General features: G+C 35.1%; 1 protein-coding gene across 3 annotated transcripts in view; it reads right to left on the bottom strand.

The window, feature by feature from the left end:
• Positions 1-18,745, bottom strand: part of LOC132156289 (tetraspanin-9-like) — a 205,548-nt gene extending 186,803 nt beyond the window's left edge. The window contains exon 1 of one of the 3 annotated variants that reach the window (XM_059565229.1): positions 18,322-18,745. Coding sequence is in view for 1 of the 3 variants with exons in the window: in XM_059565227.1 (XP_059421210.1) it covers positions 7,684-7,686 (3 nt within the window). In the remaining 2 variants the exon portion in view is untranslated. Of the gene's footprint in view, positions 1-7,683; positions 7,698-18,321 lie in introns of those variants that run through there. The other 2 variants (XM_059565228.1, XM_059565227.1) reach the window with 2 other exon arrangements.
• Between the last annotated feature and the right edge of the window lie 2,431 nt (positions 18,746-21,176).

Here is a 21,176-nt window from a genome sequence, read left to right as displayed (position 1 = left end):
GATGTTGTGTTTGATCACACTGCAAACAGCAGAAAGCTGCAATGAACTCTCAATTGTAGAATTATCAACTTGAACTTATACTGAAACTGCTTCCTTTAGCTTTCCCTCGGAGCACAAACACCTGACAAAGTCTGTGCAGGTCTCTCTCTTGGCAATGCCCATTCGCACGGCTGTTCAGAGAGCCAGATGTTACTATACATCTCAGCTTCAGGAAGTGAACACTTCAGTTACCTGCCTCAGGGACCACCGTCACAGTGGACAATTAGGATCTTCAGAAACCTGCAAGTCCAGCATACCAAACAGGACATCTATATTCTCAGCAGATAGACATGGCATAAATTTTGGTACTTAATTAAGCATCCATTTTTCAACATTACATGGTGTATGGGTGTGTGAATAAGACTTCTACACTGCTTTTTAACATCGACAAAGGGACAGTTCCCACAAAGTATGAAAGTTACTGTAAGTCAATTTACCAATGTTGTTTTGAACACTAATGACTTTGTTTCTTGGATTGGAACACAAATGAGATATTCTGGAGAATGCAGCTAGTTTTTCATGGAATAAATGGTGAATGGCGCTTTAAAACTTCAAAAATGGCACAAAGCAGACTATATTTCAAGTTTTCTTTAAGTCATCCAATACCTTTGACCAAAATGTAAGTCTTTATTCACAAATAATTCAGACTGGTTATGTGAACTAGATCAAATGATTAATTAAAAAGATACAATTCAAAAGACTGATTCATTCAATCAATCAGGCATTACAACATGGGTGGATGTCTAGATTTAAGGGCAGTAATGGCTTAAATTTCAGTCCACACAAAGGCATCAAGTGTTTTTAGAAGGCGTTTATGATGCTTTTATGGTTCTTTTGTATAGTCTTTCAAAACATCTTTTGTGTCCCCTAAAAGAAAGCAAATCCTACGGGTTTAGAACAACATGAAAGTGTGTATTTTTGGGTAATCGATCACTTTAAATCTATTTATAGCCTTGTCACCTTTCTTACCCATGCTTTAAGGGCATTGATAAATTGAATTACACAAAATTAACATTCACTTTGAACTTGACCTCAGTGCATTATTGTAATTTATAGTCTAATGTTTAATTTAGCCTCTAGTGCTTTGCAAACACTTTGAGGTTTGTGCTGCATGCTTTCAAATATTCCCGTTTACATAAGATGTTAACCTGTTAGCCAGCACCCCCCATTATGGGACTCACAGCTGAAAGTGCTCTAACTAACTTATAATTGTAATAGTTTCCTACTTCAGTGTGTTACAAACATAATTGTGGTGTCTTTAGAAAGAAGACCCTTTGGGCTTCACTTTTTATCAACCAGATTTGATAATGCTCAAAAATATTAAAAGTTATAGACACTAAAGTGCCTTGAATTTTTTTTACCACTCTTAAATATTTTTTTATTTGATATAACAATACATGAAATGAGTCCTGGAGCAATCTAGAAAAGTAATGGGTTGAAAGCCACATGTCTCATGAGTTTCTATTTCAAATCTGAATAAAATATCATGAAAAATGAGACTCCTGCAAATATTTTTCTGAGACTATGTCTACACCCCCCACCCCCCAAATATAAGAAAATATATTCCCCAATAGTATTGAAGGCTTCTACAAACTATTTAGTCAGTAAACATACCACTGCATAGTTTTTTTCAATTATAAAACACTAGACATAAACTTCATATAGACATCATATAAATGATTTATTTGAGCAGTAGAAAAATACAATAAGAATAATTTGAGTAAGAAAAATAATAATAATAAGAAAAATAAAAAAAGGTTTAACATTGTTTGCCAATATAGAACATCCTGAGATTGCTAGAGATGCATATTTTACAATGAATTACGATGCAAATAAGTGCTGATGTGCTGATGGCCACTTATACAGATGGTAATAACACAAATGTGCCGAAGTAAATAATCCACTCTCCCTATTCATATAGACGCGTTCACTTTGATAGCCGTGACCATTCAGTAATAGCGAGCTGATTTGGGCTGATTTGCACTCAAACAGATGGTAATCATGCACATACATTCACATTCAACATAAAACACACTCTCACATATATAAAAACTCTCTAAAATAAAAAGAAAGACAGGAAAAATGCGATCGCTGTAAGTTCCGCCTCCATCAGCTGACAGGTGCGTCAGAGCGCGTCACCAGCTCTCAGGAGAGAGCGCCAAATTCAAATAAACTATTTTCCGCCTATTTTTCATTCATTCTTTTTTCCGGTGGATCGCCTCATTCTGTTTGTGACACTGTACGCTGCAAAACCGTGCCGTGTTTTTACTACCAAGACGCAGTTTCCGATCGTGAGTTATTCCATAACAGACGCAAACAATTCTGTCGCTGAAGAAATGAAATGTAAACAAAGGAATTATGATCCATATTACAACGTTATTGCTTCGTTGGACTAAACGTGCTTCATGAGATGTCGTTCAGTGGACCCTTACCTTTCTAACTAAACCGGGATTTACAGCTGTGGGTGTGTTTATGACTCGTTATTACGACGGATCTGGTATGTACAGCGTTTTCAATGTTTATTTTTTTATGTGAACTGCTTACACAAATGTAGCAAATACAGTCTTTATAAGCTTTCCATTAAAAAACAGCGATCTGTCATCGATGCTTGAGGCTTAGATCTTTATAATGATACATAGTTTGTCAAGATTAAATTTGTCCTGTTTCATTTAATCTATTCATAATCACTTGCATGTGCGTGTGGGAGAGGCTTTGAGGACGAGGACGTCGGGGTGCAGGTTAACAGGTTTAATTACTACCCTACTGAGATTCACTTTAATATTGTCCTACTCAATTTTTAACGCTATATAGCTGAAACTTTCACTGTAGAGGAGAACAAAAGCAGAAAACAACTGAAACAGGCCCAAAGAGACTACCTGACTGGACGCAAGCCCGTCCACAGACCACCAGTTGATTTTCAACATACCATCCCATTGACAGGAAAAACCCACAGAAGTTTAATTACGTCTATATAGAGAGAGTAAGAAACACCTGATTTTGACCCAATTACTTATTTGACAGACTTATCTGTCTGATGACTGAATGCTATTTTTCATACTACGTACTGACCCATTTTCTTAATTGGATTACAAAAGGAAATGTTTAAAGAAACCAGCCTCTTAATAAGTAAGTCATTTGCAAAAAAAATTCTGCTTGTTGATTTAAACGAACATGCTGTGCTCCCATCAGGCTTAACAGGGAAATTGATGGAGGCTGGAGTGGATGTGGAACCAAATGTGCTGACTTTTTGTCCTCTGGTTGTTCCTTTGAAAGGATGAAGGGGAAAATGTGTTAAAATGTGCCGATTGTTATTGGCAGCAACAAATTCCTTGATCCATAAAAAAAAATTAGAGCATTAAATACATAAATCATTTTTAAAAAGGGCAACGCTGTTAAAATCCAATAACAGCTTCTATTTTAGGACATCATACCAACAATGTTACAATTTTAATGCCCTGAAAACTTTACGCATGGCAAAATACCACATGGCTCCAAACAAAATGATTTTCAGTATTCCACATGTGTTTTATGGTCCTGAAACCTTTCTCAGTCATAGCCTATGAAAACTAATGTGGAGAAGATCTTATTACAAGTGATAGGGCAAATCAATTAACCATAGCATTAGAATACTCAATTTCCAACAAACTAAACCAAATATTGACCAGAATGCTGAAAGTATGGTGAAAATAGTGTAGGTGAACAGTTCCAAATACAGTATTATTTTAGATGCAACCATATGGGTTTACGTTGCCAAATATCTACACAAGCATGGTGGTAGAAAAGACATTTAGTCTGAATAAATATCTGGTATGCAGTGAGCACTTTTCACAACCCAATCAACTCCTGATACATAATTAAGTCCAGTTCTTCATTTTTCCATTTGTAGAAATTCCTAGAATGATTCTAGAAGTTCTAGAATATCCTGGTTTCATTCTAAAAAAAAAAAAAAAAATTTGAAATAAGTAAATTAAATGAGTATATGAGGAATTAAAAAATCTATATAAATAAATACATGTAAGTAAAAAAAAATCTTATAAAAGTAAATAAATACAAATAACATTAAAAGTAATAAGTATATAACTAGTAATAAATAGTAATAAAAATATGTTAATGAGTATGTAAAAAAGAAATGAAAATAAATCATTTTAAGTTACACTAAGTTCTCACAACATGTCTGACATCACACTGTAAATCTGATGCTGACCAGGGTGAAGACAGAAATAAGACATTCATTTTTGACAAAGTATTCTGTGTGGTATGTGATCAATATGTAGGCGTCTGTCCTTGGTGCTGCTAAACTAGATGGGACCAAAAGCAGATCCCTGCGATCATACTGAATGACTTATTTCTCTCTCTTACTTATTCTCTATCTCTGAAAAAAGTGCAGCGCCATACGTGGCATTTTTAATAGAACCATTCTGGAATTTTCCATTGAGACCCCATATCATTAATGACTTTTGGTTGTTTTTGTAGTTGTTGTGGCTTGGAATAGAGGTCTGCACAGTGCGTAGTTTTTAAAACAGCAACAGTCTTTTTTCTTTTCTTTTTTGGCTTAACCTTGTTTGTATTGAGCCTGTTTGGGAAACGCTGTGTCACACAACAGCCCACTCTGTTCCTGCACTGGAGGGAGAATTCTGGAAGTGTCTATGTAGGCATGGAAACACACACAGATGTTTAAATACAATCATATACTACAATGTAAATCTCTTTTTCTGCTCTGGTATTAAAAGGCCTTAAAAGTAACTTAAAGGGTTAATTTATTTTCTGTACATCATTGTACAACAAACCACCACAACAACTATTATTATTATATATTATTACATTTCATTACATAATCATATATATTATATAAATATGATTACTATAAATAGAGGTTAAAACAAAAAGGAATCACATAGGATCAAAACTGAATTTAAACTGTAGAAAACAAACAAACAAATAAAATCCAAAGATTTCAGACTTAATTTTAGCTGTTCAATAAATGCTCTTCTTTGACTCAGGTCTGAAAATTATACAGTCTTCCAGTAAATCAAACTCCTTCAAAATATGGAATGGAAGATTGGACTGATATGACCTGTTAAAAAATTGTCCTTTGACATTGATTTTAACCTTCCATATGACGAAACAACCCTGAAACAGGGCGAACTGACTGATAAAGGGGCAAGTGATAAATAGTCTGACTAATAAACTTTATGTACACTGTAGAAGCTGATAAATTGAGAATAACTCAAAACATTTGAGGAAACTTTTAACCTCAAAACATGTTAACCTTGACCAAAAGCAATTATTAAAACGATGCATGCAGGAAGAACCTTCAACCTGAACACCACAAAATCAATGATGCTGAGGTCAAGCATCAGTGTGTTTGGTAAATCTCAGTCCCACATTTCTAGACTGTGGTAAATATTTCCATCTACTCCCAACATTACTCTCCTATGCCCTCTGAAGACCAACCATCAATGTTGGGTTCACTTGGCTTACATTCAGTAAACACACCAGCATTGCATGCCCTGTCCTTGACACCCTCTGTTCTTTGGTCTGCCTGCCGCTGAGCGCCATACAATGGTTGTGAGACTCATTCAGTTCCCCCTCATTGAAAGTCTTATCCAAACACAGCCAATGCATCACAACACATCCTGCCAAAACCAGCTGGACACATTCAATCTCCCATATGAAGCAGCAAACATCATGGGATGAGAGCAGGTTACATACATATGGTTTGTGTAAATGTCTCTATAAATCATCCGAGATAGATCATACATTGTCACACCCACCTATATCATGTAACAACCGGTTCAAGTTGAACACAACTTGTAAATTTCTTTACATCGGACTTGACGAGTCAGTAAAACCTATTAGTATATTAGTATAAGTATATAAAAAAATATATAATATAAAGCTTATATATATATATATAGTTAATATAAGTTTAATTTTTTTTTAATAATTAAATACAATTTAATAAAATGCAAAAAATAATAATATTGTTAAACCAATTATATTAATAAAAACTAATTATTAACAATAAAAACAATTATATTATTAAACAGAATAAATTTATACATACAGTATGAATGTATGCATCAATTATTTTTGAACAGTCAAGACAGGCTATTCACCAAAATGAGAAATGAGGGATGGAACGGCTAAAGAAGGTCATCACTATGAGGGTCAGTAGCAGTGGATGGCGGTGTGGCCAGATGGCTGCAATCTCAGGTGCAGGAAAAAAGACTGCTCTCAAAACAATCAGAGGCTTTTGATCGTTTTAAAGCTGATATGAGAATTTTATTATACACAAAGCAACAGATGAAATAAAAGGATTATTCTCAAAATCAGAACATATTTGGTATTGCCTGCTAAGGGTCATACTTAGTTAAACAAAACATTCTAAATCCTAATGATAACACTTTCAAATGATTAAATAAACTTAAAGAGATAAATTATGATATTAAGCAATGGAACAAAAAATCTGTTTCATCCAATAATAAATTATGTCAGGAATGTTTCTGTCTTTATTGGTTGCTATAAATAAGATACTGCTATAAGATAAGTTAAGTCCAAAAATTAAAAATGAACAATTTCCCTATACACTTTCTAACCTTTGGATTATTTCAAATGTCTAAGAAAAGAAACTTTTATTGTACATTTTAACAGAATCAGCAGACATTTCTATGCTTAGTTTGAAGGAAATAATAATGTTAAAAAGTGTTAAACCAAATAGATAGACTGGGGAAGTCGTGACCTAGTGGTTAGATAGTTTGACTCCTAACCCTAGGGTTGTGGGTTCGAGTATCAGGCCGGCAATACCACGACTGAGGTGCCCTTGAGCAAGGCACCGAACCCCCAACTGCTCCCCGGGCGCCGCAACATAAATGGTTGCCCAATGCCCACTGCTCCGGGTGTGTGTTTAGGGTTTGTGTGTGTTCACTGCTGTGTGTGTGCACTTTGGATGGGTTAAATGCAGAGCACGAATTCTGAGTATGGGTCACCATACTTGGCTGTATGTCACGTCACGTCACAAAAAAATGAATATTTCCCCATGATTCACTCACCCTCAAGCCATCCTAGATGTACATGACTTTCTTCTAACAGACTAATACAATCAGAGTTATTATAAAAAATGTCCTGGCTGTTCCGAGCTTTATAATGTAGTGCAGTGTTTTGTTTTGATCTCTCCTCTACGCTCCCGCATACATTACTTCTCACTGGAGCTTACACTACACTTAAGTCCTACTCCATCTGCTGGAATGCCACGCCATTCTTACACAAGTGCATCAATTCACTTAAACAGGCCTTTATTAACCTCCGGAGACATGTAGAGTACTTTTAATGATGAATGGATACACTTTATTTTGCTATGAAATCTTGACCACCATTCACTGCCATTATAAAGCTTGGAAGAGCCAGAATCCAATAACTTAAAATTTGTACACTAAACCCACATAAAAAAAAAAAAAAAAAAAAGTATGAATTACAACGTACTGAATGGCAATGAAACTAACAATGAAAAAAAATATATGCAAAAACATAAGTGATTTTAAATGTGTTAATCAATTATAAAGTTACATTTTTATCTTAAAATTGAATACATTTATAATTTTCCCTGTTTATTTCCTCCTTCGAAGAAAAACAAAGTGCACTCACCATCTTCCACAGATCTACAGCAAAGTTCACATTTTAGTCCAGCAGATCGCACACCCCACCACTGCTAATAAATGCAAGCAGAAAGAGAGGGGGACTCTTGGCTTTGCATACGAGCTTCTGAATAAATTTTAAAAGGCTTAGAAAAGAGGCGATGAGATTTATGGAATTGCATATGGAGCTGGTTAAATCACTTCTGTAAAAACAGGCCTTCAGTCCATCAAGATCACAAATGTTTCATGTCAGAAATACTCCAAGAGCCTCTCAATGAAATTCTCCTGATCGACAAATACTTTATCATTTAAGCCATCAAATAATGGAGCACATGTTTTCCCAGACTTGCTCTTATTAATATAATTGATCTCCGTAGGTAAGTCCAAAATTTGCATTGTACCCTATTGTTAAATGTGAGAGTTAAACTATTTATTTTCAAACAACAGTAGGTCAACAGCAGGCATAACTAAACGTGAACTACATGAAAAATGTCTGAACTTACAGTACAAGTAGCAGAGAGCACACCACGACCACACTAAAACTGGCTATTTTAGCTTTAAATGTCTTGGGCCCATCAGATGTGCCACTTTAGGCACTTAAAATAAAGTTAATCAACAAAACAACAAAGTGAAAAGTGGTTATGAACATAAAATTTTGCTAGCAAGCTAACAGAGCTACCAGGGATTTAAATTACAGAGCTGTGCCACTAATATGGTTAACTTTAGTCTTAAGCTAAAGTGTGTCATTTATTTTTTTTTAAATATGATGTAATTTCTGTAGCACTAAAATCAAAATTTTGATTCAAAATCAAAACCAAAAATTAGGACTTGTACTTAAGTTTCACAAAGGTACTTGTAGCTACTCATTTAAAAAGATTCCTCCTGCATGCTTTTATTCTTGCAAGTTCAGGCATGTAAACGTACATGTCAAAAGGCTCTGTCCTTTTGCTTAAGCCTGTAAGCAACCATTCAGAAGACCTTAGTAACCTCATAACAACCACAACAAACACCCTAGAACTGTAGGAGTGATTTCTGCAAGCACCACACATTTTATTTCGAATAAGTGAAATCTAGTTTTATTTTACCCTCTTAAGGAGTTTTTTTTACTAAATTGATACTGAGAAAATCTTGCTATTTTATACTGAGTGAAGGTAAGTTCCTCCTTGAAAAATCCTACATCTTCATGATTATTGTCAGAGGTGAAATTGCATAGCACATCTCTGTGCACTGCCACACCTTTGAATGGAAAACAATCTCTCCAGAAACAGCCAAAGCAATATAGCAATTATGAAGCGCATTCCAAACCACAGGACTAGAGCAAACATCTGGCCCAAATCCTGAGAGACAACCACAGGTAAAAACACCACCAAAAAAAAATATGAAATCATAGTAGAGCATCTCAACAATAGAGTTGAATATATATCACATTTGCACGTTTGATCACATACTATGGCAGCATCCTTGATCGTCTTTTTCCTATGCATTTTGTTATTCCGGCAGTATCTTCTAAACCATGAATCAATCATTTGTCTTATTAAGCCAAGCTGTCTTGTGCCGTGCACAAAATGTTCTTTACACATTGTGCAAAACTTGCAATCTACCTAGCTATCCAGCAATTAAGCCATTTAAAAATGAAGTGCTAATGATTGACATGAAAACCAGGTTAGAATTATAGAACACATTAGACTGACCCTGTTATGCATATCATTCATGTCTAAATTTAGAGTCCACAGTTAGTACATAATTACTGCCTTTCAAAAAGCATTACTGACAAGACATTTCTACAGATTGCTGCATCTAACAGAAACCAAACGAAAAAAAAAAAAAAAAAAATTGTTACTGGATTGAATACAAATCAGATACAGAAGTTATCACTGTATCGGCATTTTTTGGACATGATACCACTGAAATACAATGTTTTGTGGAACCATTAAAGGAAATTCTATGGTATATGTCTTGTAATCATCCATCCAGCATTATCATCTGATATAAGGGATGCTGTTGTATAGGTTAAAAATGATCAAATGTATCAAAACAGACTATGTGTCTATCACCTGAAATTCATCAGCTGCTGCAGACGGGCTTAAAAGCACAGTCTCACTCAATAATCAAACAGATTATGTTAAAGTGTGATCGTAAAACTAATGTAGCATTAGTGAATCACCAAGCCAGCAGTTCACCACAGTCAATCAGATAGAACTGATGCAAACATGCAAGCAACCTTTTTGAAGTCTTCCAAGAAAATCTATAACTTGTATACTAATCAAACTCCGTGGTACAACCCCACATTCTAGCTGATTTCACAAACCATGCATTTCAAGGGCTGTTCTGTTGGGAGGCACTGGTGTAAATCCTACAATTTGAGGTCTGGGTTACTTTTGTATGATTTGAGAAGGGGAAAAAAAAAAGCTAGATTGCAAGAGCTTTGATAAATCACCTCATGTTGCCTATAGCTACACAATAACAGCTTAAACAATTTTTCGGCTTCCTTGAATTCAAAATACAATTACAATTTTGCAACCTGTTTGCATTCAATTCAAATACAGGAACTATAATTCAGCAGGCTTTCTTGATGGCTCACAACCCTTTACAAGACCCAAAACACTCAAGTAATGTCAAGCAATGCACAATATCTTTTATGTTGTTAAAGCCTGTAATATAAATAATTTCTGATGGTTTTACAGGAAACTACATATTAACAAACGTTTTTGGAATTTCCTTGCAATAAAGCAAATTAAACAGTGAATCATGTAGCTAAAGTCAATGCCTTTAGACTCTTGAATAGAGACAGTGACTATGAACATCAGTCTGTTCATAAGACATCAGGGCTAAACACTAAGCATTTATCAGATCTTTTTTTTTGGGGGTTCTTTCTTTTTTTTCTTTTATTCCTGACCGTTTACATATCAGCTTGGCCATGTATCAAAAAATATATGACAGGCTATCCTTTATTGTTCAATCCAAAGATTCATACACGTAGACAAAGGTTAGGCCAAAATAAACACACTTAAAAGAATATGGTATTGATATTACAACTCACTTTAACAGAAATGGTTCATAAAGAATCTAATTCCCCATGAGCAGAAAAAGTTCACCTGAGGACTAAATATGAAAGAATTCATCTCTTTTCAGATGTATTCCTATAATGCAGAATAACATTAATAAAAAAGAAATAAATGACTAAATGACAAGGCAGATCAAAAAGCTTTCTGCTGCCTTCTGATACGCTAATGACTGCATTAAAGCTACGTCAAATATGGTTTATATAAGGTCGACAAACATGGCCGGATAGCTGCCAAACAAATCGCCTTCAGTTGCTCTCTTAAGATCTTACAGGCCTTATGGAACGCCAGGAAAGGATCCAAAAATGGGTCTAACACTTTTCAAGAGGAAAAGCTGAGGCAAAACAGGGAAATCACATTTGTTGAACGAGATGACTATATGAAGCTGCCTATCTGATAAGTGAGACTTTCAGCGACAGGTTTGAACATGTCATCAACAGCACAAACCATACTTTACTTTACATTCCCAAGTTACTCGCTTCCTCCCTGTTAAGAGTAAAGAATCTAATTCCCAGTGATAATAGTACAGTGAAGAGGACCGGGCCAAGCAATACTGTAGTTAACCACATCTTTAATCGCCACAGTGAGGTAGTAATTCCGAAAAGGCCTTAACTATGTAGAGGCTCACAAAAGTGCTTTTGAACTGAGTGCTGGCAGAGAGGGACACAAGAGATTGTTGTGCTTTGCCAATACAACGTGATCTCATGAGAATACGTGTGTATTTTTACGTTAAATGTGGTTCTACCACACGTACATTTACTTACGTTTTCATGCACATAAAAACGTACAACTTAGACGTATTTATAGCAGTAAAACGTACAAATACTTACGTGTTAGCAGCTAGAAAAACGTAAATAATCTAACGTAAAGTGTGAATGTATATGAATTCCCATGTATTAATATTAAAATTGTGGCTTTAATGATTTAAATCTGTTATATTTAATTGTCATATCAATACATGTTTTTATTGAAAGCAGTTTACTCATCTACTTAATAGGAAATAACATTTCTGTGCATGCTGCAAACTCATTTCGGGGGATTACATAATGTTAAAAGAGACTACACTTTGAAACTTTAAAATGAATACAATTTATGTAACGTTAATTGTTTAACCATTTTGTGATTTTCTCCTATCCAATGACTGACCATACAACCATAGATACACAAAAGCACAGCATAAAATTACAAATCACATCCATTTTATTAGTTTGCTGTACTCCATATCTTTAGAATCCAGATGTTTGCAAGGAACATATTCAAATTCAGCCCTTAATCAATTGATCTTCATCTTCATTCTCAGCAACAGCGTCCGTCACGGTCAAAGCCCGCGCTCGTTATGATTTGAATTTGAAAATAGCGCCAGTGCGCCACCACGTTACGACATGGTTTACGGCACTGATATCGAACGCTCATTGGTTCTCAACTATTTCGTCACAGATTGCGACATGTCGTGTTTCAGTTTATAGACATTTGAAATCATTACTGCGCCAGTGCGCCTTCACGGATAGAAGACAGATACATAATTTCACGGATTAATATATTAAATTCTGCTCTGTACGCTATAAAAACTATTACATCCAGAGACGACAGCGACTGGAACTCATTATCAGTTGAACTACTTTTGGTACCACTTTTGATATTTTTGCAAAAAATAAATGATTAACGTTACATTTGCTTGTCTGTTATTTGTTTATTTATAACAGTAACGTTATGTAGTTTTAAGAAATGGTTATGGGTAGGTTTAGGGGTAGGTGTAGGATTAACGTTAGTGGCTCAAAATAACGTTTTAATGTTATATTTTTACTGAAATTGTGTTTTATTCTTTTAACATTCTGTATAAAATGGGTAGGTTTAGGTTCGGGTGGGGTATAGGGATCTTACATTTATCAAAAAAATTATAAAAACGGAAAATATACATAAATATTAAAAAAATTAATCAGATACGCATTTAAAAGCAGCGTCATGAGCAAATTTCTATGGATAACTGACTGGTCAGAGAACACGTTCTATCTGTACGTATTTGAGGTTGTTTTTACGTAAATTTAGATACGTATCGAACCTGTAATTACGTCCAGATAATACGTAAACGACACTGTAAATACGTAAAGGCACATACGTATTGGACAGTTTTAATTTACGTCTAAATATGTACGTTTTGATTGTGAGATCTGGCTGGCCAATAAGGTCCCTTTGTGTGCAGTTAGCTGGGTTTCATTCAGGTAGTGAGGATGGCTCTCCAGGGCCCCATTCTCCATCATGCCACATGCATTTCTAGGTACAGAAGTCCGGTTTTAAACATTCAATTCATATTTTGGGCGAAGTGTTGATAAGTGAACAGCAGTTTCTCCTAATCAAACTTAAACAAACAAAAAAAAAACTACTAAAGCTACAACTAAAGTTTTTAAAGATAATTGAGTGTTGGAACTGATGATTATTATAGTATCAACACACTATCATGACATTGTTTCATATGAATTTGTGCAATCTCATTCATAATTTTTTGTATTATCTGCTTAGGCCCCTATGAGGGTTCGGTTTAGGGTTGAGGTTGGACCTTCATGCTTGCTTTTTTTCATTAACAAATCATGTTTTTATACTAATCAAATTGTTTGATTTCATATGAAATTGCCAACTTGTAAAACCGGTCACATTTCATGATATTGGGTAGGTTATCATGCTTCTCTACAGCTAAAAGTATCATAAAATCAGGACATGTCAAGTATAAATGTATGGTAATGTACAAAGTCATTATTGCAATAAACTCACCAGGTTGATTAGGACACCAGGGTAAAAATCATTTGCTGCAGACTTTCAAAACAGTGACATATACTGCATTCAAAAACAAAATGGTAAATGGACGTTGGTACAAAATGGAAATTAAGCAAACAACATTCAAAATATTAATAGATTGTACATCTCACATACTCTTTTATGACTGGAGAGCCAACTAACACTAGAAATCCCCTAAAATGAATGATTCATAATAACCCTTTCTTTCTAAACCTTGTAATAAACTGTCTGTTGCAATGCTGCATGTGGTTTCCCTCAATTTGCAGCGTAACACATCCAAGGCTAAAGTCGAAGGCATCTGGATTCAGTTAGTCAAACTCTCGTATTGTCTATGACACCATCATTTGTGCCCTCAAACATGTTCTAAACAAACCATCACACTGCTTTGGCCTACATATTGGGAGTAGAAACGGAGTGATGGAAGATTTCACTGGAACCTTTGGCTGAAAGATCTCCGCTCTTGGTTTTCACTGGTCATTTTTCCCTAACGATGATCTAATTTCCAACTTAATAAAACATGACCCACCAGAACATGCTGTTGCATTGATGATGCAGTGGACAAAACTCAACTAAAAGACTACAAAAGTCACACTTAATTCTGATCAGAAGAATCCATATGCTTTGGATTACAGCAATGTAAGTCAATGTTCTCATACTCAAAGTGTTAGATGTACCAGAAGCCTGATGGAATATAATTGTCATAACTGTTCTGAAACATAGAATTTGAAAATGTCATCTGAACAAACTTCAGCACCTATGGGAAACCAACATGAATAATATCTCAAATTATACTGCTTGTTGAGAGGTGTGCTATTATGAGACATGAACCAGACTTGGGTCACACTTATTTAACAACCACCTAGGAACTATACATAGCCTTCGCAACCAAACAGAACACCCTACAAACTGCATGAAACATGTTAAACACTTATAACACCTTACAATGGCATAGCAATGCTTTGGAAACCAACCTGAACACCCTATAGCATCACAGAGGTTTGTCAAGCACACATTAACACATCAACTCTGGTGCTTTTGAAAAAGGTCAAAACAGAGCTTAACCTACATAAAAGACAATTGCTTTCAATTACCTATGAAAACTGACCGGAAGAACTACTCCACAGGGAACACTAAACATTTGGGCAACTTCTTTTAGATGGTTTCATTGGGACAGGCACACATAAACCAAAGGACTCGGCAAACAGTATGCCATAAACCATTAGGCATCGGTGAGTTGTCAACCTTGAAACACATGCACAAACACATTCATGTTAAGAAAAACTCCAACCTTATCAACATCTCATCTTTGGGAATTTGTGTTGGGCCACAAAACATAGCATAATATTTAAAACAGAAAGACTGCTCTTTTTCCCCCCACATGAAACCTACACAGTCCGCTCTCCAAAATAGAATGACTGTAAACAACAGCATGTGATTGAGTCACAGTGTCAAAATATAGACAAGAATGTACTTGCCATATAGTTATCACACACACACACACACACACACACAAAGATAGGTTACATTTATATGATAAAACTTTTAAAATGTCCGTTTTGTATTTTAAAATGAAATGTATTCCTTAAATTCCTATTCTATTATTGAAAAAAGAAAAAAAACCTAGCAACATGTTCTGTGCTAGACTAACTGAGACATGGCACTTGTATGCTGTTGTTGTTCTCTCATTGGTCTGTTTTAGGGCTGGGACAACGCGTCGAGGTCATCGATGATGTCGACGCAAAATATGCGCATCGATTCGTCGACCTGTTTTTATTTCTCTAAAAAACGTTTGCAAAACGTTTACCTTATGTGCGCTGAATATACGCGATGGCCGGATCAACATTCTGTCCAACGTTATATAACCAATCCAGGGGTTTTTCTGCATTGTCGCTAGATTAATCGCTAGATTAATAGTTAAAAAAATAATTGTTTATCCCAGCCCTAGTCTGATTGCTTCAATTGTTCTCATCTGTAAGTCGCTTTGGATAAAAGCATCTGCTAAATGATTAAATGTAAATGTAAGTGTAACTGAAAAACTGAATTTTCAGCATCATTACGCCAGTCTTCAGTGTCACATAATCCTTCAGAAATCATTGTAATATCCTAATTTGGTGCTCAAGGAACATTTATTTATTTTTATTAGCAATGTTGAAAACAAGTAATATTTTGCTTAATTTTATATATATAGTGCAGTTTTTATATTTTATATATTAAAGTTTTCCACAAACTTTCCCCTTAAAATAAATAACAAAAACATTAAATTTGAGCCAAACTGTGAGATTTTAGTTCAATTTAAGATGTTTTTTTTTTTTTTTTTTTTTTTCAAAGCTATGGTCTACATTGTCTGCTCTACATCAAGTAATATAACATCTTTACAACTACGACATCTATAGCAGTGATGTCACAGAGCCCAATTGCCATGCAGGCTAACTGCTCAAGATGTCATCATTATCAGTGTTTATGTCACACAGTAAGTGAAGTGTTAAGCTGTTCTTTCTTCTGTTTCTGCGAAGTCATAGCTTGAACTTTCAGGCTGATGCTGTCCCGTACCCACAGTGGCACAGAGAAGCTCTTGTTCCCTTCAGTGGCCAGTGATCCCACCCTGCGCTGAACACCCTGGCACTGGGCGAATGAGCCAATGAGGTCAAAGGGAGACAAAAACAGTTGATTTAACAACTGTGTTCTCAGTGTGGGTGTGAGAATGTGTAGATGTTTAGTCGGCTAGAGATAATGGGAACGTTCGTGAACATCAGGCTGGAAAAACAGAGTAGTTAAGGATGACGAGTTAGAGCTAGAGCTGAAGTAAACTATACTAATACAGAAAAAAAACCACTAGAGTATGATTAATTTATTCCAAAATTATATTCACGAACCAAGTACACTGGGAAAGTGTAGGATTTACGTTGAAACTATATTCGCTTAGAAATTGCTAGTAAATATTACAAAGTAACACAATAAGTATGTTACATTTTTAAGTAGAAAGACTTCACAAGCTGCACAATTCTGGAAAACTGAGAAATCACGATTTGTTTTGTTTAAAATATAGATCAAGATTCTCCCATGATTCTGAATAGACAACTAAACAACAAAACGTTATTTACTAGAGGTTAAACAAATATCTAATTAATTTGAACTTATTTAATTAAAACAACTGTTTGAATTAATGATTCAATGACCCATTCAAATACTTCACATGCTTCATTTCTGGATGAATTAGCATTTTTGAACAAATCTCTTGAATGAATGATTCAACGACTCACTCAAAGTCTTTACTTGCTTCATTAGGAATATCGTATGGGTGTTTAACGATTAATTGTGCAGTTGTAGAAAAACCGAAATAGTATTTTCTTGTAAAACATATTCCAATAATCTGTGTTTTATTTACGACTTTGAAAAATCTTTGTTTACAGTGTAAGCATTCATTTGGGGATACTCATTCACACTATCCGCAATGGAAAGCTTTGATGGTTGTTATATCTGCTGTTTAATTTTCCAAAGGGAACTCCAATAAAGAGCTAAAACACAATGATATCCAGCAGAATGGTTTGATTAGACCGAGAACTCGGTGTGGTGAGTTTAATCACAGGCTCTTTAAAAGAGAGAGGACGATGAAGCTGATAGGGGAGGGGACTCATCAGCCACAAAAAAACTGGTGCCATGTGCCCTCCCTGCAGCACAGAGGATATTGCCACATGTGTTTCCCCAGCAGAAGGCCTTGGAGAACAGTGGTCATGATGAGTGCCTGACCACTATTTGAGGGTCATGGTCAAAGGGATACATTGTGATCTTCTTAGCTGTAAGCACAACGTCCATGTCTAAGACCACATGGACATAAAGCCAGAATGGGAAGGCTGTTTACGCAAGGACAAAAAAGCCCTGCTGTGGAAGAACGGCTCCTAAAAGGGTATCAGATAACCTCAGCATTCCTCAAAATAGGGCTGCACTCCAACATTCCTCCTACGTGTCAAACTAAGATATCAAACTCTAACAACTCCCTTTACATCTCTTACACTCCAAGACATGCTACATATTGAATAATAATATACATTTTTTTGGAAACACGTAATGTTCATTTCAAGCCCTTAGAGATCAGAAGACTTAAAAGATCAGTAGTTCACATCCAAATGATATAAAATGTTACCATTGCTTATTTAGAATGTGTATATTATACGAATAAAAGATGATAAAACAGCAAGCTGAAAAAAGGTAATAAGATGATTCATAAAGCATGACAGATAGATAGATAGATAGATAGATAGATAGATAGATAGATAGATAGATAGATATGCTGTCTTTGTCTGATTTAATGAATATTTTCATTATAATACATTTTAACATTTTACATGTAATATAATCTATGTCCAGCCATCCTTTCATGCTTCAAACTACTTACCAACATTTAAAAGAAAAACATCTTATAGTAAAATTTACTATTTTATTGTATATGGTAACATAACAGTCAACAATGAACAGGTTTTACTGGATCATTCGAATCTGTTTTTCTGTTAAAATATTTTTACAGTGTTTCTCTATTTACAATTACAGAAAACAGGCTGAACTGTAACATTCATTTACAAAGCAATTTGAGATGTTTCTGGAAGGCTATTAATCATCATATCAAAGGCAGAATAATAGAGAACTTTTCCAACAGGTAGCCTAAATAAAGAGTCATCTGAGGACCTCAGAAGATAAACACAAAAACAAGTGATATACATACGAGCATTCAGCGTCACCAGTGAATAATAAAGCTCATTTATGACCCTTTATCAGTTTACAGTACATGAACATGGTCTTACCTGTACTGGTATCTAATGCTGGAAGCTTCTGCCAAACACTCCAAGACCAAAACAAACTCTTTCCTCCACGTTTACTTTAATTCTGCATCCCGACTGAGCGCTGCTACAAACTTTCGACGTCACTTATATAAGGCATGCATGTGATTGTGATATACACCGAATCCTCTAGTGCTTCTGAGCCTCTCACAAGCTCTGTTTGCAGGGACTCTTGAGTCCAGTGAAAGCGGAAATGCGGCGCAGTGGCTGGAAGAGGTTTACTGACTCCTACAGGCGCTACTGCTGCTTTCTTTATGGATGAAGTTTAAAGCGCGGTAAAGTTCGTTTTAGGTTTTGGTATACGCTGCATATTCGCCTAGGCTGCTTTAGGGACTGTCTGCAAGTTTATCTCACAGTACAAAACGAAGTCCTGATAGTTCATTCATTTCTTGTTTACTGAGAACATAAATACCTAGTGGGCAAACTGACTGAATATATCTCACAATATCTCACCTCAGACAGGACTACCCCTAAGTATGTACAGTGCACAAATATTTGTAGAAAAAAAATCAGCAATTCACCAAAACAAGATTTTTCATGTTTTCAAAGGTTGTTGTATATTCCCAGTGACCAGACAGACGTGAAACCAGGCTTTCACCAGAGTGCTAAACTTTGGCCTACTGTCCGTACAGAACACACATATTTTCATTTCAACAAAAGGGTTTTTTCATGTCACAAATATTGTAGTAAATTCCTAGTTACAAGATTGACAGGTGAAATTTTGCAAATACCTCATTTTATGCAAGTGCAGTAGGCTCCACAATTACTTTCATAAAGAAATCATTGTAAGTCTCCAAACAGGTTTTTCAGGTTTAAATGTTTACAGGACTGACTTACTACACGTGAAAGTTTGCCAATACCTCCCTTTTTCATGTTCAGAAAGTTGTAGTTTATTCCTATTATTTATCTATTTATTTTGAAGGTTTGTTTTTCAAAGTTTGGGTTTGTGTAAAGAAGCATATAAATGGATGCATGCAAAAACATGTAAAAATTTGGTTTATGGCTGGTGATGGTTCTGTCTACAAGTCAAGTCATTTTTATTTATACAGCGCTTTTAACAATACAGATTGTAACAAAGCAACTGAACAGCATTAAATAGGAAAATCGTTTCAATAATGCAAAAGGGAAGTTCATCATTGAATTCAATGATGTCATCATACAGCTTGGTTCAGTTTAAATAGTATCTGTGCAATCAAGTCGACGACATCACTGGAAATTAAGTATCCCCAACTAAGCAAGCCAGAGGCGACAGCGGCAAGGAACCAAAACTCCATCAGTGACAGAATGGAAAAAAAAACCTTGGGAGAAACCAGGTTCAGTCAGGGGGCCAGTTCTCCTCTTGCCAGATGAAACCAGCACTAAAGGATACACTACACTAAAGGATATTAAGCCATGTTTTATCTCACAACTGTACCAATCACTGGCTTGAATCAGTGTTATGTACTATCAGGGCAGCATCCATTCCATCCAAATCCAGAAAGCTGTCTGGGTTATATTAACAGCACAATGTACTGAAACCTCTGCTACACAGTAGCTTGTACAAATGAATTACCCAATGTTCCTGCAACTCAGACTTCTAAATTATTATTACAAATTGTTTCACACCCGCTGTGCATTGTTTACATCATATCATTATTTTCTGTTATCTGTTTAGGATTTTCCCTACACATAGCATTAAAAAGGCATTTGCTCATGAAAGCAGATTAGCGTAGAGCTGTGATGCATTGCATAATGAATCAGCAAGACATTTATTGCTGTCCTGCATATATAGATATATATATATACCTGAATTATACATTTGGCCGAAACAGCTTTTGAATGTTCATCAGTGTCCCTAAAATCAGCACCATCGAACATTTACACATGTATTGGACTCCACTGACTCGATCATCCTTAAATGTCCAAATGTAATCACCTCTGTTAGTTTTCTTTATAAATGGCCCTGTAAAGGAGCACTGGCAGGGAATGGCAGTAATGATTCTGCTGAGGCATCTCTACTTAATCATGAGGAGACGTGGGACATTGGTGGAGTTTATAAATACAGTCATTAATGGACATACTAAATGGATTTGGTTTTAGTACTGTTACACTCCTAAACAGTACATTAAAAAAAAAAACACATATACTTTTATTCAAGCATGCATTAAATCTATCAAAAGTGACAAACAAGACTTTTACATTGTTACAAAAAATCCTGAGTCCTGAAAAAAAAAACATAATGGTTTCCACAAAATCAGTACAACTGTTTTCAAAATTGATAACGATTTTTATTTTTATTTTTATTTTTTTCTGATTTCTGAAAGATAATGTGACAATGGAGACTAAAGTGATGTTTGCTGAAAATTCTTCATCGTCATCACAAACATAAAATACTTATAACCTATAATAGAAAAGTTATTTTTAATTATAATAATATTTCACAATATTATGGGTTTTACTGTATTTATTAACAATAAAATTACAGCCTAAAAACATTTGAAAAATCTAAATTTGTAACTTAAAAAACAAAAAAAACATTTTTAAACATCAAATATACACTGAATACAAATATACACTGAAACATGTGGGAACATTTTTCACTCCGAAATTGCTTTTAAATTTCACAAATAACAACAGAGAACAAGCAAGAAACACATTTGTTCAACATTTCATTATTGTTCAACACAAAACAAAAAAGGTTTTACATAATTTTGTATAAAATTGGCACTGGAGGAGGTGCGTCAGGCAGTGATGTCCAGCAGGAAAACCAACCCCTGTATCTTGATATGTGATGTAAACATGTAATATTTTGTTGTAATATTATTCATTAACAATTTAAT

The sequence above is a fragment of the Carassius carassius genome, chromosome 13, assembly GCF_963082965.1.
Source record: "Carassius carassius chromosome 13, fCarCar2.1, whole genome shotgun sequence".
In the NCBI taxonomy this organism is placed as follows: Eukaryota; Metazoa; Chordata; class Actinopteri; order Cypriniformes; family Cyprinidae; genus Carassius; species Carassius carassius.
The sequence above is the reverse complement of the archived record's forward strand: the minus strand, read 5'-3'. Positions and strand labels throughout refer to the sequence as shown.